Genomic DNA, 24,586 nt, shown 5'->3' with positions numbered 1-24,586 from the left:
CCACAACCATTTGTACCACACTAAAGTGAGTTGAAATTGCTCCCAATTATGACTCTGATCACACGAAGTCAAAGGTACTAGAGAATCTAATTAATTTGCCTGGAAGCCTAATGTTGCAGTTCTAGCGTAGACAAAGGGTATACTTGGCCCTATAGAAGCGCAAAGACAGGAAGATTCAAATTTCAGCAAGTTTCACAAGATTTTCACATTAAAAAAGGCAAAAAAATACCCTAATCCTTGCTGTTCTGGGGGGAAAAGAGGTTTAGAAACATGCTTAAATCCTCTACTAACATATTGCTTCAGAGAAATAAAAATATGCAAGAGCTTCATGTAAAACCAAAGCATAATGTAATAGGTTTAGACTGAGCAGATCTTGTAGGTCTCCCCTCTAGGTGTAGACTGTGGAGACCTTGTAGATCCTGTGAGCTTCCAAGAAGACAATATAACTGATTTCAATAGTAGTGGTAGGTGCAGAAAATGTACGGTATCAGGATTTCTGTTTTAAGCCAAAAGGTTGTTACTGGCAGGATTTTCAAAGCACAAATTTTATTATTCCCCCTCTCCCCCTCAGTCTGTACTGCTTATGGCTATAATAAATTTAAAAATAACTGAATGTTTTGTTTTAATGGTTCCCATAAAAGCAACATCAAATAGAAGCCTCTATTGCTATATTGCTTCAAGAAAGTTACAGATAATTCATGCTACTGAACATCTGAAACAGCTTATCGATGCGCTGCTGTCTTTGAGGCTCTGCTGTTTGCAAGGACAAGGGCTTCTCACCACACTGGTGTTACTCGAGTTCTTGAGGTGGTTGTGCAGGAGCTTGGTAGCACCATCCTGGAATGTTTTTGGCAAGGCACCAAGTAACATGGTAAACTCAGGAGTGTTCAATTCAAATAGAGAAATCAGGACTATTTGTGCTGCCTGAAAAGAAGAAAGAAAAGGCCATCAGTTTTTATTCTTTGAAAAGACTAGGCACTCTGTTGGTAGCGATCTGATGATAAACAATGTGTGTTTCAGCCAAACAGATTACTCCCATACTAGACCAATTTATGACATGTTCCTTATTGTGTCATAATGAATTGCTAAGTGCTACAGTTAACTTTTTAGTTCTTAGAGCTTACAATATACTTTTGCATTCATATCCTTAACTTCTCAGGTGTGAATTGTACAGCTATTCACAGCTAGTTAGAAAATCTCTACCACTGTCCTATCCAGCATACATTTCAATTGAACAAGTTACTGAAAACATTTACAGAAAACAAACCCAGAAGCATGAAGAAACTAGGACTGCAATCTATGGTTCACATGCTTTCTATTTTAAGTGTTAACGGGCCTAATTTTCTTCACACCCAATCACTACTTCTCCTAAGGATCTGACGAGTTAGTTTCATCAGACAGACAATCCCTCCTTCTGTTTTCTCACTTCCCCTCGCAAGCCTTACCATTGTGGCTGTTTCAGCAACAGAAGACTCCATTGGAAGTGGAAGATCTACTGGGATGGTGAGAATCGTCATTCTCTCATCCATGGACAGGCTAAACCCCACCAGAATTCCCAAATTTAATAAGTAAAACCAGGGTACCACTGAAATAATTGAGAATGTTACCATTAAATTCACTGGACAGGGTTTGCCCTATTCACCTGGATAGAACAGCTCCCATAACAGGGTCTCCACTGACTCTATTAGCAAACATCCAGCTCTGCATATGCTGAACTAAGACAATGGAATAAAATTGGAATGGAAGCAGAATACATCAAAGTGCAGATCTGCAAGAGTAATCAATATTACATGTTCCTAACTAGGCTTCCCGAGCAGCACACAATGCATGTGGATTGCACCAATTCTGTTTATTTTTCCCTGGCTTTGCCTTGAAAATATACAAAAATATACACATTGATTAAAAGAACAATAAAGATGAAGCAGTGATAAATGACCTTTGATGGTCTGCAGCACCACCTTCTCCAACAGGGGTGTAGCCATTGACACATCAACCTCCAGAATACATACCTGGATACCAAATAGTGGCTTAAATCACAAAGTAAGAAGCAAAGCTATAAGTGCTCTTATTTTGAAATAGCTTACATACAGGCTTAGGAGAAGCAGACACTTGTGTCTGACCTCTATGAAAACTTCCTAAAACTTCCTAAAAATGAAAAAGGATAAAAATATAATTCACTGCTATGGCAATAACTGTACAGTCACTGTTCTAATCGATCCAAAGAAGGAATTTTGTGTTTGCAAAGTTGCAATAATTAAGTGTATTTGTAATTCCCTGGGAAGTGCAATGTTTCAGCAGATGATGAACTTGGGTACACAAAAATCCTTTCACAGTGAAGAGGAATCGAAGTACCTCATTGTTTCAGTGTGCAAATTGCAATTCAAGCTACACTGTTACTTTGCTATCAGCCCCAACTTGCAGTAACACAGCTTTGTATAAGAAAACATTTTCCATCTATAAAAGTTTGGTAAATAACATCCTTTTCATATGGCCAACAAAGAACTGAGGCACAAAACACTCAATGGGCTTCCAAGGACTGCAGCAAATAACAGGTCCTTAGACTCCTCATTCCAGATGGATCATGTTGCCTCCTGTCAAAACTCCTACTGACTTGAATAGAAACATGGTATGTCATTATTCACTTCACACTAAAGATGTAAGCAAGAAAGAAGTGGGAAGACATTTTTCCCCGTGGCTTTCTTAACTCATACTCTACCCTCCTCTGACCTGAAGTTTTGGACAACTCTGCCATGAAGCCTGCCTGGTATCCATATATCCTGTGTATTTCTGTCCATTTTGATCCAAGAACTTTAAAGTTTTCACCAGCATAGTATCTTCTGTAATAAAAATATTACTGCAAACAAGATCTCAGAACAACAATCAGCATGTTGAACTGAATGCAAAGTGACTGAATGCAAAGTCATGCCAAAGTACATTCCTGTTTGTGAATGGCATGCGTATCCTGGGATGGTTAGGAAGTGGACATGCAGATCTTCTGTGTCAGAACAAAAAGATCTCATTAATTGAGCTAAAAACCAAAATAAAACAGGAAGGTTGATCAACAAGATTTCCAGGTTGAGAGACTGCTCAGAGAAAATGCCTGGACATATCAACTGGTAAGTCAGAAGCTGCTCAAGGTACATGGAGGTGGGAAAGAGTTTTACAGACTATGTATCTCCCACTGAGGGGCTAGAAGTAAGGTCATTCTTGAAGACCTTCTAAGGAAATAGAATGAAAAAATGGCTTTTGCCTAAAATAAATCTAGAACTGCAGTTGGATGACTGAGATCTATTTAAAAAAAACAGTCAAGGCAAAAGCTATTATATGAAAGCTCCTACTTAAGATTTAACACACAAAGGTCTTGGGCCCTGCTACCATAAAATCAGGAACAGTGTTACTGACCTCAAAAGGTGGAAGGCATACCTTGAAATCACACCTACAACATGCTCCAAGTTTCACTCTTGCAATACTTCCAGTTTTAATACAGTTAGCTTTATTTCAGAAATGAAGAGCATCAGAAGCAGCATTTCTACACCCATCTTAACAGTTAGATGGGGACACACTTGATAATCCTCTAAATTTCATTTACCTCATACACATTTATCTAGTCAAAGCATTTTAAATCTGTGGATTTTCAGCTTGTGACAAACCAGAGGACATATTCATATTTGCAGATCACTGGCCATTTCTGAAAATCTTGGCTCTTGTTTCACTACATTACTGGAGTAGATACATGTAAAACAAGCAAAAAAACCTCCCAAACTTATTTCTGTACACAATGTACAAACATTCTCCATGCAACACTCGTGCTTGATGATACACAGTTGAAGGAGAAGTAAAAGCTGAATTTTCCTTTGTCTTTGTGTCCCTGTACCATTAGTGTGGAACCCTAATCAATCTCTTTTCAGTGACATATAATGTAGACACTATAGATTATCTAATCTTAATGAAGCAGTTCTCTGCTGGCTTGAGCTAGATAAACTCTAGTGACTTCAGAGCCTGACTATGCTAGTAAGGGGGTCTGGCTTCACGTCAGGTTCTTAAATCATTTGCAAAGGATCACTTATGTAACTTATTATTTTCCTTATACCAATGCAGTGAGGAATCAGGTTTCACAAGCTGGTAGCAGCTCCAGAAGCTTCACACTTAGGTTAATGCAATTCATGCTGTCCAACAGTGCCAGTTGTTAAAGGGACACAAATACTTTAGCAACTTGCAGGTTTGGGCTTTAGCTAGACAGAGGGCTTCGGACAGATTTATCAAAACCTGTAACCTCTGCAACTTGACTGAATTATAGTAAAGTCTCTTTGAAATTGTTTGGGCTCATTAAGCAAAAAGATCAAGGCTAACTGGAAAAATCCACTGGTTTTAGAAAGGAAATGCGATCAGTGACCTAAGCGTAATACAAGTGCCTTAATTGCTGCTGTTGCTGCTCCAACAGACCAAGCAGAAAAAGCAGCTAGTTGCCTGAGCTATGTGAAAGCAGTTTTCAAGTTACTCAAACATTGGCAATGGACTCCACAACACTGGCAGTCCCATAAAACAAGACGATCTCACACCCTGGTTGCTTATGAGGGACTACAAGAGAATTAACAGAAAAGCACACCAAAGCAAACATTAACCTCACAGACAGACACGCTGTTTTCAGGCTCCCAGTCAAGGTCTCTTTACACTAGACAGTTGAGTTGAGACTGCAAACATGATTAGTGTGATTAGTGCACACGGTTTTTAGTCTACCTGTTTACATTTCTCTTCCAAGTTTCCTTCACCGGGCCCTGAGGAAGCTGTAGTTGTCCTAGCTGGCAAATCGTCACCCACCCAACTATGCATGGTCTGGGTTTGACAAACAGGAAAGTTGGTATTTAGAGAAAGCACGGATTTCAACTAAATCATCTAAACAGTACACATGCTATATTTTTGGAGAAGAGGTTTAAATCAGTTCCTTGCTTAATTTCAAGTAACAAAAAGCATCAGTACTTGATTTAACCAAAAGAGTATTCCTTTCAGCAGAGGGCAGCACTGGCTCAAAATTAAATTCAACTGCAACTCTTAGGCTTCTAGGTCATCCCTTGGTTCTCATACCAAAGCTTTGCTTTGGCAATCTCCTGATGGCCTCCATAACCACTTGAAAACCTCTGCTAAAGTGTAGAGCCTAGGCTGTGCTGGACTGATATGGCACTTGCATCTGGCCAGCCAGGAGTAGAGTAGGGGAATAGGTGCTTGCATCTACCTGCACCTATCCTTGCACACATCTAAGTTCAGAGAATAAGCAGTTAAGAACTTGCAAGCTCCTGACTCTAGTTCGGGCATCAGTCTGATAGACCAATAGTGTCAACAAATGCCTTTTATCACGTGATCAGTCTAGGGAAGATCCATGCTAACCTCTACTCACTTTTCATAGAATGCTAGAATAGTTTGGGTTGGAAGGAGCCTTGAAGATCATCTAGTTTCAAGGCCCCTGCCATGGGCAGGGACACCTTCCACTAGGCCAGGTTGCTCAAAGTCCCGTCCAATCTTGCCTTGAACACTGCCAGGGATGGGGCAGCCACAGCTTCTCTGGGCAACCTGTGCCAGTGCCTCACCACCTTCACAGTAAAGAACTTCTTTCTAATAACTAATCTAGGTCCTCTCCTCTTCCAGTTTAAAGCCATTCCCCCTTGTCCTATCCCTACATGCCCTTGTAAAATGTACCTCTACATCTTTCTTGTAGGCCCCCTTTACATACTAGGAGGCTGCCATAATCATAGAATCATAGAACAGTTAGGGTTGGAAAGGACCTTAAGATCATCTAGTTCCAACCTTATTCAGTATGTATCATTCATTTCACTTTCCAGTCTAAGGAAAAAATGTGTAACAACTTAAGTTTGCTCTTTCATGTCACCTAGAATTATACTAAACTGCAAATGAAATATAGATCCACTGAGATCATGACGCAGCATTGACACATTAGGCAGCTTGTATTAACACACACTGGCATAAGGCAATGCTTTAATTTTCCAATGAGCGTAGCTGATGTTAAGCAAGTTAATTCACAGCTACTTAGAGTATTCACAGGCTCTAAAGTGTTATTTAAGTGTACTTTCCAGCAGACAATTAAATGTTAGCTGTCTAACATAACTAAGACAACAAACTATCTACCAAACCAAACCTCCTGCTTGTTCCCTTTTCAGGTCTAGAATCAGATGAGTATGGACATCCAAATACTGATACAGTAATATGAAGCATAGTGGCTTCATCAGTTCATACGTAATCCAAGCATGTTAGCTTGAGCAGTTTTTAAACACAGTTTTCCCCAAAGACTTCTATCAGAATATGCTGTTTGCATCCACATCCTGAAAAGGAAGAATTTGTTTAACAAATTTAAATACAGAATTCACATACAGATTAAATCCACATTGCTATTGTGTTTTATACAGCACACACTTAATACATCATGAAAGGTTTTTACAAGTCATGAATGGTTTCATTACATGGGTCGAAGGCATCTCAAACAAGTGCCAGCAAAAATATTCAGCACTGATTCATCACATATTCAGATCACTGTTCTATAATGGATTATGATTCCTTATGCATCCTGTTATTTTGTGACCTGGGCACAAAAATCACAGGAAAAATGTTCTGGAGAGATAGATGTTACCCCAGAAGTCAAGCTGATGAAGGCTAAGAAACTTTGCTCCTTACAAAACAGCGTTTGTTGCAAAAGCAGGTTTAAGTACTAGAAAAAAGGTTACATTCCATTAACAACTCAGAAACTTTCATTATAAACCTAGCATAATAAAAGTCTGAATTCTAAGGGTGAGGTTCCAACATATAAGCTAAGAGGGAAGAAAAGCTACTGAAGTAAGATTGTTTGTAATGAAAACATGCACTTTAATCTGGAGTTTCAAAATGTTAAAGTACGGCAGACTTACCCATCATAGTCCATAGAAAACAGCCTACAGTCTATTTACTGGATGGCTCCACAATGCATTATGTAAATATTACCTCTAATCTTGATAGATACATCATTTCTGTAGTGGTGTATGCATACAAATGGCATGTACACAAAACATATTACACACAGTCACATAATATGAGTATACACATTCTGTGGAGCAATTTCTTATATTATATTGCATTAGCTTTTATCATTTCAAGTAAACCGAAAAAATGTGCTTATATTACAAACTGTTTTCAATGTAAAGAATACTAAAAGGCTGTGTAAAGCAAAGATTCATTTTAAGGAAATCTAGCCCAGCACCATGATGATTTTCTACGTGCTAACGTTGGGTAAAAGCCATTTCCTCACACTGAATATACTAAAAACATTCAGGCTCTCATAGCTCTGTAGCATCAAATTCAAAACAAACAAAATTATGTCTACTATTTTGGAAACACAGCTAGGACACAGAGATCCTTTTTGTTCTAAGAGAATTACATCAAGTGAACAGTGAAGTGCACCAGATGCCATTTCTGATCTGTTACCTTATTTTTCCTAAAACCATGTCTGAGTTTGACTTATTTAAGAATATTCTTTGGCTAAAAGGCTGACCTCATACAAGGACATACAAGACATAGTGTTATTTAAGATACCATAAGCCTAAAATTGAAATCCTAAGGCCTGGTTCTCTGGTAGCTTAGCTCTTCATGGAGTCCACAAGGCACAAATCTGCTGCAGGAATATTGCAAGAGTGCTAGAGAAACCTCTGAACCAGAAAGGCAAAGGCCTGCAGCTGGGGAAGATTAAAACAATTTGCCATTCAAAAGCATTTCTGCAAACATCCTCTTTGCCACTGCTACTGCAACAGGCTGTGAGCAACAGTGTTTATTGTCCAACACCAGTGAAGATGAGCAATGCCATTCAGCTCACTAAGGGCGTTTGGGAGTGCTTTTACAGCAAAGCGTCTGTCCCAGAGTTGCTCAAATCAGCCTCATGCTAGACAGGAAATTGAAACTCCAGGAGAGATTTGAGAGGTCGCATGGCATCACACTGCAAAGGAGCCCAATTTAATTTCTTCTGAAGTGTTTGTTTTCCTGTCTATCACTGCTCCTCCCTACAGACATTACAGCAGTATTTTACTCAAACTTGCTCTGGGCTTTATTGATAGATCCAATTTCCTTATAAAAGTGACATCATCAATACTCCTCAATAAATGTCATCTAGGACTACTAGTTAAAGTAGCAAACACATCCTAGTTGGCTGTTAGAGCACATGAAGAATTGCTGACCTTCAGCTTTCTCATCTCTTTTTTCTTCATCTTCTGGTGTAACTCAGAATCAGTTTCTCAATCAGTTTTAAGAAAAAAATCTGATCTCAAACTTTTTTGATTTGGATACCACTAGACTTCACCTGCAAACCAGTGGTGGCAGTCCAGAAAGGACCCTAGCCCTAGGAAATCTGAGGGGAACTTAATGCAAATGACAGCAACATAAGCACTCTCCTGGGCTTTTTGATTCATTGCAATGGTTCTAGTTTCTTATCAAGTCCCATCCACTGTCTGTACTCAAGGGCAGCTTGACCAAATTCAGTAATGAGTGGGACAGTTGAAAGAAAAAGTTTTCCCAGTTACATAAGCGGAAGGCAGAACATAATGTACGCATGACACAAGGCTACCCATAATGTGGTTTGTAAGAGAATACTGTAGGAATATTTCATTGACAGAGAAGACAGTCAGGATATCTGGCACAAAGGAAAAATTTCTTCTTCCCTGAGATTAGCAGTCCCGATGACAATCAGGCATTACAGATCTTGTTATTTATCGTTAAGATTAGGGCTTGGCTGATTAACAGGATAACAGGCAATGTCACTGGCCCTTCAGCTCAGGAGGCCTTGTTCCCCTTCAGCTTGTACAAGCTGCTCTTAAATGTGAAGATCCTGCGTGCCCTTACAGATGATTCCACCCCCTCAAATGCTGAGTACTCATGTCTAATAAAAGTTTCCATTCACCTGAGCCTTGGACAGGAGGCTTTGACCAGAGCCAAATCAGAAGCCTCATTCTAATTTCCATTCTCAGGCTGATGGCTCTTTTCCAAGATCTAAGTATCTTCCCACACAGAGCCCAAGTCTGTCATCCAGATTCAATAAGCACTTTACCTACGTAAGGATTGCACAATAATTTTGTTGGCAATGTTAGTGATGGCATGGTGAAGTTACTGACCTACTGTCTTCAGGCCAGTCATCACAGTATTTGCATTGCCACTGAATTACTTTTCAGTAATTAACTGGCTTTTGTAAAATAATTTCATCAAATCAACCATTTTCTAGGGAAAAATTATACGGAATACACTGTTACAGAGAGAAATAAACAAAGGCAGAGAAAACCTGAGTACACTGCACAAAGTTAGATGCTAGTGCACTCAAAATTAGAACTCAGTTATATGAAATCCTGATTTGTGCCCTCCCCATTGATATGTTCTGCTTGGGCAAAAAGCATCGAGCCATTCATATGTGTGGAAATTACTACCAGGTGCTCTCCTTGCACTGGGCACTATGTCCCACCCAGGTCACCATGCAGTGCTGTGACATGTGCCTACCCTATTGCTTTTGTTCAGTATATAGGACAAATGTCTTTCATCTTTCTTCTAGCACTGTTTGCAGGAAGTAAATCTTCATTTGCATGCAGGGTAAACACCCAGTAAGTATTAACAGTCTTTAAAACAGGACAAATATTTACCCACAACACCCTGCAGATCAAGTTATTTTAAATATAAAGCTTGACAATAATTTTGACCGTACATAGTTCATGACTACTATGGGAAGCTTAAATGGTTTCTGCCTTGAGAGGGAATCTCATTTTGTCAGCGACACACTGTAACATTAACTGCGTGTTCCTCAAAGTATGTCATGTTTTTGCAATAAGAGACCTTATGTTTAGCTACAGATACCATTCTATAGAATAACATAAACTGTTCTATGCACAACAACATTTCCTTTGACTAAATCTCTTTCTGACTTCGGTAGCTATAAGCCATGATCAAGTTAGGTGCCATGTTAAATGTGCTTAAGTACCCATCAAAAGTATATGCAAGCTTTATTAGTAAAGCTGTATCATTCAGCTTGAAAAAAAGTTCTGGGACTAAATGCCACTTTTTGTTCTATTTGTCTCCAGTTTCTTAACCCTATGGGTCTGGGCCCTTCATGACTGTCACACATAGTGAATAGTAGTACTGAACAAAAAGATAATTTTGCTATTGACTGAAAATATAATCAATTTCTTGAATATTTCTCTTGATTGCTACCATAGGATCAGACTGATTAATTCCTATGTAGCAGCCACATGCTTTCCCCACTGACAGAGGTCATTTACATACTTCACTATCAGCATGAGAAAGCTTGATTTGCCTGCATCGCCTCGAAGGTAAAATACAGACAGAACAGCATGACCATCACACACACAGATGCTACTTACATTAAATGAGTTACTGAATGCTACCTTTAATGTATGCTTTATACGCTATATACCTTTAATGTAGCATTCAGTAACTCAAAGCTGGGTGAGAACCACATTAGCTGCAGGACTACATTTCTTGGGGGAAAGAGTCCGTCTCTGCAAGTAGTTGAGTATGCAAGTAGTTGAGTACCAGCATCATTGCTGCACCATGCCATCTGGAGAAGTATATATGGGCAAGACTACACCTGCAATGATTCCTCCGTACCAAAAAAAAAAATAAATGTGCTTTTGTCAGCTTTCAGGAGCTGAGGTGATTGCACTGGTGGTCTCAGATCCAGATTCTACTGAAAAATTACCTTGTTTTACACCTGTTGTAGTATTTTGATCATGTGAAGACAGAACTGATTCTTCTCCCTCTTCCCTGTAACCCCAACTGCCATCTCCACTTTTAGGTTGTGACAACATTTACAATGCATGGTCTGCTTTGCTCTTAGAAAAATCACAGATCTTGAACACTGCCATAATACCTTCCATGAGAGCAGAATCTTTTGATGCTTAAATGAAACACACTATTAAAAAGGTACTTTATTCCAAATTACATACAGTCTCCAAAAAAGGAGGCTAATCTTTCAATTGCATTCTTCAGAAGATTTCACCTGCCTCAGTTGGCCCTTGATAATCCAGTTTGCTAGTACATAAAGAATTTATTAGTCTGTTAACTAAAGTCCTGGCAGAGATAATGGCCAATGATTGCTTATAAATCCTTTTCTGAAGTGTTTCTTCTAAAGCCTGTGGTTTGTACTATGTTCTTAATAAAACCATAGTACAGCAACAGCTTGATAAAATAAGGATAACCTGGGCATTCACTTTCAGTAACCTAAGTTGGCTCAACTGTAATAATTTACTTGAAAGCTACAGGCATCAAAGGCAAATCCAAGTCCCATGCAGGCTCAATAAGTAGAATTTAGATACAGTAACCTCTTGTCAGCCCAAGGCACTTGCATGGGTACTGCTCAAGTCAGGTAGAGTTTGGTGGAAGTTTTGCCAGAGTTCTGCAAGTCTTTGAAAGAGATAGAAGGATGGACACCCTGCTGTGACACGTGCTCCCCACATCCCACAGTGACAGCCAATTTTTTCAGCTCTGTAGATACTCTGCGCTCAATTTTGTATGCAGCAATGATGACCCCTAATGGTGGAAGATTTATTCTGCTGAGCAATAGGCAGAGATTTTGCTTATCAATGCATAATTCTACTTAAATTAATTACAACTCCCTCTTGCATACCATGAGCACAGTAAACTGCTTGAGGTTTACTTAACTGTAATAGAGAAGCGGCTTCTTCGCCTGTTTCATTCTATCTGGCTTTGTTCATGGGGGCATCAAAACGGAAAGGCATATTCCAGATCTAAGTCCAGGATTTAAAGTAACCTTTCTTTTTCTGAGGCTGACTATCTCACAGAAGCAAATTTCAGTCACACTGGCGTGAATAATCCCTGCAGAAAATCTTCATAGAAGAGCATGAGGTATTTTTCTCTAGAATCAATCAGCTGTATGTGAGAAAGCAGCACAAACTCAAAAAGCTTCTTTGAAGCTCTGTGTCAGCTATCAGATAATGCTGCAGTTGCAGCACCTTTGATCCCTAACAATCTTTTCATCAGAAATCAAATAATCACTAAAAATAAATTTATTTCCCAAGTCATAAAATAATCTGTCATTCTACCATTAATTCAACATTTTAAGTGCATGTAGAGTGAAAAAAATGCAGACAATTTTTACATTCTGAAATGCTTAAATGTTTGTTTAGGTTATTTTGGGTGGGATGTTTTTGGTCGGGTTGTTGGTTGGGTTTTTTGTTTGTTTGTTTGGGTTTTTTGTTTTGATTGGGTTTTGTTTTGGTTTTGTTTGTTTTAATCCAAACACATTTCAAAGCCTTTAACTCTTACCAGAATCTACTTCTACATCTGGGCTGAGAAGGAGGTTTTAAATTGTGTTACAGATGCCAGGTACATAAAACTAAGTCTCACTTTTCTCTTGGGAAAGATGAGTATCACCATCTGGTCCATTTTAGCTTGCCTGACACTTGCATCTACAGCAAGATAAAGAACAACATAACTGTATAACCCAGGCCTGACCTAAATGTGTCAATTTTTTCCAGGTTGAGATAAAACACACAGCTCTTAAAAGAAAAGAGCTGAGAGTCCCTGGCAGCTTACTGATTTGTTTACTTTCTTTCAAGAATATAATAACACAGAAGTTGTGCTAGATTTCATTCAGTCTACAAAGCACAGAGCCTTCACCTAAATAAACAAAAACCTAGAGATATTTCCAGACTGCTCAAGAAAAAGTAAATTTTCAAACTGTTACCTCTTTTTGCACAGTATTAGTAAAGTCACACAACTAAGTACCTACTAGAAAAAAATATACAAAGTCATGTTCAGAAATGTGTTTTGGCAAACTGGCAATTTGTTCTGGACAGTAAGGTATGTAAAATCAATTTCTTAAGAACATAATCTAGTAACTGAATTTTTCATTACATTTATGACCAATTTTTATTGTGATTTTTTATTTTCCTTTTCTTTTTCCTACTTTTTCTTTTTCTTTGAATAACAATAATTACTGTGAATACTTCATCACCCTGGCTTACCTTTCTCACATCTGAGCTCTTTGGTTCTGTTGTCCAAGTTATAATTCTAGATACAGCAAGTCTTGTCTCACTAGAGTTCACAAAGTCTGTTGGATCCATCTGTCTTGCCAAGGACTCAATATACTTCAGGATAGCAACTTTCACCTGAGAAGTGAAAAGGGATTTGTTAGGCTCAGAAGCTGGCAAAGATGGATTTATCCCACAACAAACACATACTACTACAGATTGACAAGACTTATGGCATGAGGAAAAAATCAAAGTATCATAGAATAGTTAGGATTGGAAAGGACCTCAAGATCATCTAGTTCCAACCCCCCTGCCATGGGCAGGGACACCTCACACTAAACAATATCACCCAAGGCTTCATCCAACCTGGTCTTGAACACTGCCAAGGATGGAGCATTCACTACCTCCCTGGGCAACCCATTCCAGTACCTCACCACCCTAACAGTAAAGAATTTCTTCCTTATATCCACTCTAAACCTACGCTGTTTAAGTTTCAACCCATTACCCCTTGTCCTATCACTACAGTCCCTAATGAAGAGTCTATCCCCAGCATCCCTGTAGGCCCCCTTCAGATACTGGAAGGCTGCTAGGAGGTCTCCACACAGCCTTCTCTTCTCCAGGCTGAACAGCTCCAACTTTCTCAGCCTGTCTTCATATGGGAGGTGCTCCAGTCCCCTGATCATCCTTGTGGCCCTCCTCTGGACTTGTTCTAACAGTACCATGTCCTTTCTATGTTGAGGACACCAGAACTGCACACAATACTCCAGGTGAGGTCTCACGAGAGCAGAGTAGAGGGGCAGGATCACCTCCTTTGACCTGCTGGTCACGTTCCTTTTGATGCAGTCCAGGATACGGTTGGCTTTCTGGGCTGTGAGTGCACACTGAAGCTGGCTCATGTTCATTTTCTCATTGACCAACACCCCCAAGTCCTTCTCCGCAGGACCACCATGAATTTCCTTTTTGCCCAACCTGTAGCTGTGCCTGGGATTGCTCCGACCCAGGTGTAGGACCTTGCACTTGTCATGGTTAAACTTCATGAGGTTGGCATCAGCCCACCTCACAAGTGAGTCAAGGTCCCTCTGGATGGCATTCCTTCCCTCTAGCGTATCAACAGAACCACACAGCTTGGTGTCATCGGCAAACTTGCTGAGGGCACACTCAATTCCATTGTGCATGTCAGCGAGAAAGATATTAAACAAGACCGGTCCCAACACCCATCCCTGAGGGACACCACTTGTTACTGATCTCCAGACAGACATTGAACCGTTGACCACAACTCTTTGAGTGTGACCATCCAGCCAGTTCTTTATCCACTGAGTGGTCCACCTATCAAATTGATGACACTCCAATTTAGAGACAAGGATGTCATGTGGGACAGTGTCGAACGCTTTGTACAAGTCCAGGTAGATGATGTCAATTGCTCCACCCCTGTCCATCACTTTTGTAGCCCCATCATAGAAAGCCACCAAATTGATCAGGAAGGATTTTCCCCTAGTGAAGCCATGCTGGCTGTCACCAAGCACCTTGTTGTTTTTCATGTGACCTAGCATGCCTTCCAAGAGAATCTGCTCCCAGATTTTGCCAGGCACAAAGGTGAGACTGACTGGTCTGTAATTCCCTGTGACATGTCTTTGTGTCATGTGCTTCAAAAATGAAAAGCAATTTTCTACATGGGATAAAATTCTGTGTAGTTAGAGCCTGGAATGGTATACAAGAACTGGCTTGAAATACGTATGTCTACTTGTGTGTTTGTGTCAATAAATCAGTACCCTACCATACTGTTTTCACCAGTGATTACTGTTCCAGATGTCAAACCATAGCTTTTGGTCATAACCAAATAACTGTCAGAGTCCCAAAAGATTCAAAATTTCAGAGATTAAAGAACAGTAGTCATTTGGTATCCTGTACATTTCTGTCTTTGGAAGATAAATGTGTGTATTATTTCTAGAGTTTATAGTCTTCTTATAGTCTTAACACAGCAACCTCCTGAAAAACAGTCTGCAAAACAATATCCCTTTGGAAGGATTCAGTAACAGAAAGCTCTGATGCTGTTTTCCTCCAAACCCCGCAAGTGTTATGCCTAATCTGTGCATCAAGCACTTGTTAAGGTGTGCCTAGGGTCCAGCCATTCAGACAAACTGGTCCTTCTGTCCTGCACAGCCAGGTTTTATTCCCACCAAGACCAGGATAAAGAGGAATTTTCTGCATCCAAACTCAAATATGTCCCAGTGTGCTGAAAGCCCAGCTCTTACAGGGTCCTACTTTAAAGATACTTAGATTTATTAAAATGGAGGAGTTAAGTACCAATATAACTTCTGTATCATGCAGGTACTTACAATTAGTCATCTTAACATGAGTTCTATGCTTTATGATACGCCTAACATGGCAAGCTTAGACAACCTTCTTGATGCTTTATTGAAGAGGCTTTTGATACTGACCTTCAGGTTTGGTGTTTGGGTCTGATCTACAATAAATCTCATCAAAATGTTAAATTGTTGATCAAATGGAAAAGAATCCCTGTCAAAGAAAAAAAGGCAAAAATGTAATGCAACATAAATTTTCAGGACTAAACTATATGTTAAAGCTTACACAACAGATTTCAACACCTTTAATAATTTTCTCTTTAACTTTCTATCAACCAGAGAAACTCCAAGTCTAAGGATTAGGTGACTAAACACTGGAGAAGACTGCTAAATAAATACCTTCATACACTGTTACTTTATCTACCCTCTGTACACTTACTCAGCTTTTGGCACATCTGTCCATTCCATCTTCATTTCAGGTTGTGCTTTGTTCCCTTATCTCTAGTAGCAGCCTGGTGTTTATTCTGTCCTCAGAGTTGATACCTTATTTTGATTTCTCTCCTCTATTTCCCTACTCTATCATATTTTCCCGTGGATTAGCTGAACTTTACTGTAACAATGTCCTGTGCTGGACATCTTTAGAAAGGTCACTGACTACAGAATTGGTGTGCACATTGCAGTAGCATTCAAAGTCTTATCCTGACATTACCCTTATTTGCTGTTTGAACAGTATGACAGATGCTCTGAACTTTCTGGTATATATGAATACTGCAAATATTCTCCCCCATCAATCAAAACCAAAATTGATATCTAAGCACATGAACATAAACCCCCCCCAACAAATTAACAAAATCAGTGACACATTTTAAATGTTATGCTTTACAGTTACCTATTTAGAAAAGAGACAGGTCTTTTTAATTCAATGCTTGAAATATTGTGACATAACTTTGCTCTCCTTTATTCTGGTACTCATCAAGATTAAGCCCTCAAAACATACAGCACTACTGTGTTTCTAAAATGTTCATCAGATGCTCTTCTGTAATCCTGCAAAAACCTCCGCAGTATTTGCCATCTAATACTCTACCTGGTGACATCCAGAGCCTTTTGAACTTTCGCCTGCACAGACCCCAGCAAATCTGCTCCCATCTTCTTTAGCAACTGTGTCAGGAGAACAAAAAGCCAATCCTGCAAGTCATCTTTATGAATGATGATGAAATCAACCAGGGTTTCCAGAAACATGCTAAAGACCTATAAACAAAACAGGTGTCACAAAAAGGAACACAGTGCTTTAAATAAAAATAATCAAGGGGAGGGCATTACAGTCTGGGTTTCAGGATGATTTTGTTATAAGACAGTTCCATGAATGAATGATTTTAGTGACTATATGGCTGGGTGGGGGGAAATGAAAAAAAAAAGAAAAAAAAGAAAAAAAAGAAAAAAATCAGACAAGACACGTCTAGAACGTGTCATATTAAAATACCACATGAAACAAATGAATGAAGGGGGTAGAATACACTTACTCTCTGTTGTGAATTCCACGGCAAAGCAGGCCATGCAACAAAACAAACCACTCATTAGCACACATAGTGATCAAGGCTAGTTGTCCAGATGCAGTTTGCAAACAGATAAAGGATGCATTCACTGGAAGTTTACATTTTCTTGAATCTCTTCTCAGAGTTACTTAAAACATTATATACCTTGTATCAGATCCAGTCTCAGTCATGAAAGTAACATGTTTATATATGCTTATATGTAAAAATCTGGGTATGTTCAACACCACAACTAATGTGTTTGTAGCAATAATTCTACAGAAGCAATGCAGGTGACAGATCACTGCAAAGGAAATAACTTGAGTCCAGTGTGTAATAAGCCCCCACCTTACACAGGAATTGGAACTATTTTGCAAAGATCTACACCTTCACCCTTTCCACAACACATACTGAACCTTTGAGAACCAAAACATTAAGACCTTACAAGGTAGGAACTGCCACACTCAGCAAGGCCTGTGGGACAGCTGATGGGACTATAACTATGGCCAAAAATGCACAGCTGGAGCAAGACCTTCTTGTGACAGGCACCTGCGCCTGCCCATGGCATTTCTACCTGACAACTGGTTACTAAAACTGGTTTACCAAGAAGTCTGAAATATAAATATTTATACAACTTTCTCAAACTGTATTTAACCTAACAGCAGATGTTTTTACTCAGCCACTACTGGTTACCTTCAACCAGCAAACCTCCCCAGGAAAGGGCATGAAACTCCCTTTTCTACTCTTCCTGCTCCCACTTATCTGCTGACAGAATTCCACGGGGCCTAAATGTGCCTGTGGGCCTAACCTCCCCATTCCCTACCCTGCTGCTTTTTAAGAGATGTTTGTATGTTTATGCATTGGCCTTTAACTTCAAAGGTCAGTTCTATAAAGAAGGCAAAATAGCTACATTAAGGACTTTAATTACGAGATCTGAAACAGTATCTTGGTGAGATTCCATACTGCTCCCAGGCATACACAATATACAAACCCCAGTGATCATGATGCTGAACTCCGGTTCGTTACCTTCACAGACCTCATTCTTGGTGTGTATCACCAAGACACTCTCTAGAGAACTACAGGTAAAACTGAGCTTCTCACTACAGGAGCTGACATGGGAGAGCTGCTCCTCCGGAAGCAAGGAGTAACCAGTTCCTAGCAACATGAGAGACTGAGACACATCCCCTCATTGTAAAACATAAAAATTAAGGAGACTTATAAATGTCCTCTTCTCCAGCAGATAGCAGTTATAGAAATATGGACCATTCCTCTTGGAACAGTGTCAAATGTGCACACATGGTAACATAAGAGAACAAGCCAAATCTTTGCGATCTTACCTTGCTGTGAGGGTCAGCAAACATGCGAGTAAATATTTCACATAGCCTTTTCAACTCGACTCGGCTGAAATAAATAGAACACAGTATTAATGCTAAAGCTTTAGTTGCAGAAAAAAATTAATAAATAGTAACAGTTGAAAAATCTAACCTTCTTTATTTAAAGGATACTTAAGTCACACTTCCAAAAAACTGTATCTAGGCAAAGCCTTAAGTGGCATTCCAATTTAACCACTGGGATAACCAGTCTTATGTTAAGAAATCGAATACTTTATTTTTTTTTTATCATAAGCCAGACACTTGTATTTTCTCCTACTGCAACCTATTCCTATCCTCTGGATTGCAGAATACAACTTGAAATACGCACATTGGGAAGTATTTATTTTCTGCCTTTCTTCAAGGTCAGTGACTCACTGAAACGTGGGTCTTTTGCAGCCAAGGTTTCTCAAGCTTCTTTTGTGTCAGGGAATTAAAATTTTCAAGTAAAATCAGAACTTTCATGCTGTTTGGGTATATACTAATCATAAATATTTTGGTCTAAATTTTCAGTTGCTTCAGTAAAACCAGTGAAGAATCACACAACTTTAACAAATACCAGAACTGACTCCGAAGTCTGACAGCAGGTACATGGAGTAGACAAATATATAGAAATATAAAACAGTTTAACAAGTGGGCAACCTAGTAAGAAGATAATTAAATCAAAGCACAATCTAAGTTCCTATTAGTAAGATTATGAGGTGTCAGTAATGCTCTTTTTATGCCACGGGCAAGAAGAATGATGTATGGGTCCCTTTCGTAAGATACTGAGTTTAAGTCAAATGCAGAACTGTTTGATGCCAAAGCTCTTATTTACAATGTATTGAAAATACAAGTCTTAGTTTTCCTGCAAGGCAAACTGCCAAAGAATGCAGAAATTTTGTTTGTTTACTGTGCACACAAACTCAGTTAGGTAACATTTCCTGCTTACTATGAATGCAATTAGGTATTTTCCACCATTACTATGAAACAACTACTGAAATGCACACGGATTGCTCAAAGAACACACCATTCAGGTCTTAACTACACGTACTCTCTTTCCAGAAAGACATTAGTTCTACAGTCCACCAATATACCTCTCTCTCACTCTCTCAAAATAAGCTTCAAATAACAGACCAGAATATGCTATTAGTCTACAGCTTTTTTACCTTAACTTGTTTATAAGTAATACAGGACATTAAAAAAAAAAAAACAAAACCTTATGCATTAAAAGCTAACCAAATTTTATAAGGGCACAAACCAAATGGCTTGATGTAGAGGAAAAAGTCTTTTTAACAACACCACAGCAAGGTGTCAGCTTCATTCAGGGTGAGACTGCATAGTGCCAAAATTACAACAATGCTCTCCTGAATTGCAGATTGCAGCTCTCTGAACAAACCCTTAGTTATTACGCTAATGGATTTTATTTCTGGCCACAGGTTACATGATAGAGCAAGTGTAAGTGTGTCTCTCTTTAAGAGTTGAAGGACCCAAGCTAACAATGCAAGCACTAAACTGAAACAGGAAGTGGAAGAACATTTCCTTAAGGGGCTTGTTGGCCTTGTTTTATTTAGAAGACCTTATAGGGAGCACTTAAGAGAACTAGGCCACATGAAACTATAAGAAACAAAAAGGATAGGTAAGCACCACACCACTTTGCATGCCCATCTTTCTGGATATGCAAATCCCAGCTAATGTAAGATCAACCATCTTTCAGTTCAGAGCACTAAAGGAAACCCAGCCCCATCTCTGCCTTTTATTAAACTTGTTATACCACAACAGAAGATATCAGGTTTATTTAAAAGACAGACTTGCCCCTTGGACTAATGACCTTGATGATGATCTGCAAGATGCCGTGGGAACAAACAGGATGATAAAATCTAAGCATTAGAACAGGCACCAGATTAACCCTGAACCAAGGAGGAAGCAGACCAAAGGCAAACCAAAATGAAATGTAATCTAGAGAACTAAAACCAGTTCCAAATGAAAAAATAACCCTGCAGAGGTGTAGTTTCTGCAACAGGTTTATAAACTATTCAGGATCAAAGCTAAGAAAACTTGCAAGCTTGAGGGACTAGTGACAGCAGTATAGTTTAAGCACTGCAGCCAGCAGGGTTGAAAACAATTCTACCAGCATTTCTGCTAAGAGCTAGAGATCTGGATAAAGAGCCCATAACCCATACTTCTCAGCACTTCCTCTCTTGGAATAGCAGCACTCAAACCCTTTGTAATAAACCCTCACACACGTTTGTGGCAAAATCAAAGTCTCACCCAACCATATGAGGTGCCAGCTTTCTCCAGACAGTTCATCAAAATAAAGAAAAAAAAAGGGGGGGGGGGGGGGGGGGGGGGGGGAAGAAGCAGCACACATGAAGGAAGCATCTTTAAAAGACTTGTAAACAGACAACATCAAAAAGCTTCTCTGATGTAGGGAGTCAAACTATCCATAATAAAAACCTGCAGCACTTCCCACATAAGGACTATACCACGTAATGTAAAGTTCTAGAATATTTTTATGATAGCAAAAGAATAACCTTTCCAGGTCTACTCTCCATACATATCCTTCAGCCTGACATGAGCTATCAAGTATTTTCAGCCAGCATAAAGGCCTTTTAAAACGGAAAGAATTGCGTAAATCCAAGTAGGTATCTATAACCATACAACCATCACTTACAAACTTGGTCATAATTTAAGTACATAATATTCATAACAGGAAAATAGTGTCAGAGCTGTTTGTAAATGTTACTTTCAAAGGAGTCAAAAGATAATCAACTTGTTTCCAAGCACTTTCACCATAAACTAACAGCAAAAACATATGGCCTGAGAGCCAGCTGACTTTAGGTCACGTGACCTGTGGCCATACAAAGTTTCCATATGACTACTGGGTAGTTCTAAGATCTGCTGTAATGTGTGACATGCAAAGGTGTTGGAAGGGTTTATGTGGCTTTCAACAAAGGAAAAAGGGCTCTCTCCTACCACAAGCAAATTTTCAGAGTACACCTGTTTCACTGTCCTAAGAAACTTTTCTTTACAAACTACACCATTTACAGAAGCCTCAAATATCTAAGATTTTTCAAGAATTAGAAGTAATTTCTATCATTACATCTGACAGACTTCATAAGGAGTCAAAGTATACCCACTATAAGCATTGTCTAATCTCAGCTTTGAAACACACATTTTATAATAAGCATGGTGAGTGTTCTTCTCACCAACTGAATTGCTGGGAGAAAAACTGAAGGTTCAGACTAATGTAAATGCATTCAAAGGGTGGTACTGCTTTTACAATACCATCATTGTGGGAAATGCCACTGTGCTGCAACAAGCACCTACCACTGGAAGCCTTCACTAAACAGAGGAAGGCTAAAAGAAGACAGCATGCTTAACTGAGTCCTTTCTACATTACTGCTACAAATTTAACACAAATTATACTGATGACATAGCAGGACTTTTTCCAAAAGTGAAGTCCCAAACTGTGGCGACAAAGCCTTCATAGCTGTGAATGATACTGTCCCCATAAGGCATGTATATATTACTGACATCTGACTATAGCCATCTTTCATGAATGGCTGAATTATAAAATCTATCAAGGTTACCTCAGTGTCCGCTGACTTTTCAGTAAGTTCTGAAGACCTATGAGCCCCTCTTTCCTTTCAGACCAGTTGGAGCTGGCACAGTGGTTCAGAACCTCAGCCACATCTTCAGTCTGCCGCAGGTAGTGTGGAATGCCCCCATTCCTGGAACCATAGGAGCGCTCTGAGCAAGCGCTTGATGCATCACTGTTAGCATCATCATCAGAGTACATCCCATAGGGTTCATATCTTCTTCTCACTTGCTTTTTCTGGAAAAGGGGAAATTCAGACTTAGTAAGTAATATATAGTTACATCAGTGCCAAAAGAAAAACATTCTATCCATGATCACTAAAATGAAGACTAATGCTATTGCTATAGTGACATGTTTTACAGACGTCACCAAGCACTGCCTGCTTACCTTTCACAGTAGTGCAAGACAGATCCCATTGATTTCAATGAGACTATTTAAGTGACTAAGGGGAGCAGGGCTTGCCTTCCCCAGCATGAAAGCTAGATATTTATGCCCAGTGAAATTAGCCACCAGTAATCATATGTTGTTTTATTGTCAATAACAGTTCAATTGTTACAGATTCCACGATGATACAAACTCTATTTCAAGAAAAAAACAAAGGGAGAAAGACATGAAAGAATCTGTGCTGACATGCACAGTCACTTTGATACTGATAATAAAGTGGCTCTAGAAATGCACTGGGATATAGGAGATGACAATTTCTCTGTTAGTTTGGGCTAGGATTTTTCCAGAGGCTGCTATGGGAGCTGAGTACTCAAATCCCACTCATTACCACAGCCTGGCATTAGAGCACCTGATTCCCTTAGGTACCATCTTTGACAACCTCGATTCTTACAGAAGAGATATTAAAATAACTATAGTAGCAAAACAAATTGTGTGCTATACTACAAAACAAAATCTTAAATGAGCCTTAACAGAACAAGACTGATGTATATCAGATAAACGAGAGTCTATATTCTAAAGAGTTTGCTACAGAATTCCTTCCAGCATGAAGTCCTGCAGCTCTTGGACTTCTGAAGCCAGCAGAGTTCTGCTTCCACTACGAATGCAGGTTTGAAGTGTGGAAATTAACACAAGTGCAGTATCATGGGTGTTAGCAACAGGGTGGGGCAAGTCGGAAAGTAGAAATAAAAAGTCAAGAAAGCACTAGTACCTTGCTCCTGGAGTCTCCTAACAGCTGTAGGCAGGAAAATATTGAAGGGTGGGAAAAAGCATAGAGAATTATGTCAGAAGCTTATGTAGGGTTTGCTTTTGCAACAAAAATGTATAGCAAATGTGTCTTAGCAAATTAAAATACAGTATATGCAAAATAAAAGTGGGTATAATAACGCCTGCGTTTATCTCCAAACTGTTGCTTTACCCTTATAGCCTACAATTTCCATTAGGGAGCCTGGAAGTGAGATTATATGTTAATAGGCTTTTTGATGGTAGATCTATATACAGCAACTCTCTGCTTACCTTTTAGAAATGCTGCTCAGGGAGATACCAGAGTTTTTTGTATGATTTATATCCCCATATATTATCAGTAGCATTTGATTTTTAGAGTCTTGGAAAGAAATTCTGATGTGAAGAAACCACTATCTACAGTGCACCACATTTAATCAACTTCACTTGACCAAGTTCTCTTTCAACCTGCAGTTCTTACACCACATTTTTTTTTGAAGCTCAGCTTCTTTCAACACACTGGCTGTCACCCCTGGCTTAAAGACTTTACTTAATAGCAGAGTTTCCATCACCCTTTAAGCTCTTCTGACAGATCCAAGCACTGATTCCCAGTACAGACACTGCAGGTTTATGCCAAATCCAGCTCTCGAGACAGACTGGATCCAGTGGGAACTGTACATGGAGAGCAGAGGTCACAAAATGACCCACTGCCTTCTGCTCAAACTGAGTATTTGGCTGAAGCCATCTCTGGAGAAGTTATTTTCATTTCTTACTACAGAGAAAATAATACTTCTCTGAAAACAAGACTGCTGGGTAAGAGCTGGCATCACATTACTCTCTCAAAAGAAGCCTAAGGAGCATTTGTAAATTGCCTGTTGTGAGAAGAGCAAATTAGGATGATGGGAAAGGAGGGAACAACAAGATCATGTTGCATCCCCTAAAGCCATATGAATTCAGACTGATCAACCAAGTCAGCAGCTTAGTTTCCAGGTAGACTTTAGGATTTCCCTTTAAAGTGTTCAACCCTTTCAGATTTTAACATTCCAGTATAATGTTTTTTAGTTTAAAAGTGTGGAATATTTTAAAGGGAACTGTAAGTCTACCTCAATATTAAGTTACACCAAAAGAGACACTGTCACTCTCTCCTCCACCAACAAACCTGTACTGAGCACGTGTTCACACTCAGGGATATAGCCCGACTTCATTTACACAGGCAAGCCATCATCTCTAATTAGGCCTTGAACTGCTCCAGTGGCAAATTTGAGGTGCTGAGAGCAGAAGTTTGTTCACAAGCTGTTATGTTTGGTAATGAAGATGCCCACTGATGATTCAGCCCACTAAATGCAACAGTGCCATCTATTATATACTGTCCTACCTTTACATTAGTCACACATTCTTTTCTTTTGAATGGCAGATTTTGGAAAAAGTGACGTTTGTCTAAGAGTACTCTAATAATCATCTAGAAATGAGGTTGACATGAGCTGGGTGATAATCGAATATAAAAAGGAAAATGTTAGCCATCCTTAGGGAAAGTGAACTAGAAAATGGAGAAAGGACACCTATCACAAACTCTGGGGATGTGGTTCATTCTCCATAGAGATCTGAGATATCTGTCTCAAGA

At 39.3% G+C, this 24,586-nt stretch overlaps 1 protein-coding gene across 7 annotated transcripts in view; it reads right to left on the bottom strand.

Annotated features, from left to right (window-relative positions):
* CLASP1 (cytoplasmic linker associated protein 1) overlaps positions 1–24,586 on the bottom strand; it is a 180,676-nt gene that overhangs the window by 32,638 nt on the left and 123,452 nt on the right. For 4 of the 7 annotated variants that reach the window (XM_034062675.1, XM_034062670.1, XM_034062671.1 and 1 more), the window contains 8 exons: positions 22,955–22,978; positions 21,794–22,038; positions 18,189–18,252; positions 17,917–17,919; positions 16,407–16,570; positions 15,458–15,536; positions 13,014–13,157; positions 781–924 (listed from right to left, as the gene is read on the bottom strand). In XM_034062675.1, coding sequence (XP_033918566.1) covers positions 781–924; positions 13,014–13,157; positions 15,458–15,536; positions 16,407–16,570; positions 17,917–17,919; positions 18,189–18,252; positions 21,794–22,038; positions 22,955–22,978 — 867 coding nt within the window. The remainder of the gene's footprint in view (positions 1–780; positions 925–13,013; positions 13,158–15,457; positions 15,537–16,406; positions 16,571–17,916; positions 17,920–18,188; positions 18,253–21,793; positions 22,039–22,954; positions 22,979–24,586) is intronic. The other 3 variants (XM_034062673.1, XM_034062674.1, XM_034062676.1) reach the window with 1 other exon arrangement.

This window comes from Melopsittacus undulatus, chromosome 4 (genome assembly GCF_012275295.1).
Source record: "Melopsittacus undulatus isolate bMelUnd1 chromosome 4, bMelUnd1.mat.Z, whole genome shotgun sequence".
Lineage (NCBI taxonomy): Eukaryota > Metazoa > Chordata > Aves > Psittaciformes > Psittaculidae > Melopsittacus > Melopsittacus undulatus.
Note: the sequence above shows the minus strand (reverse complement) of the source record. Positions and strands in the feature narration are given on the sequence as shown.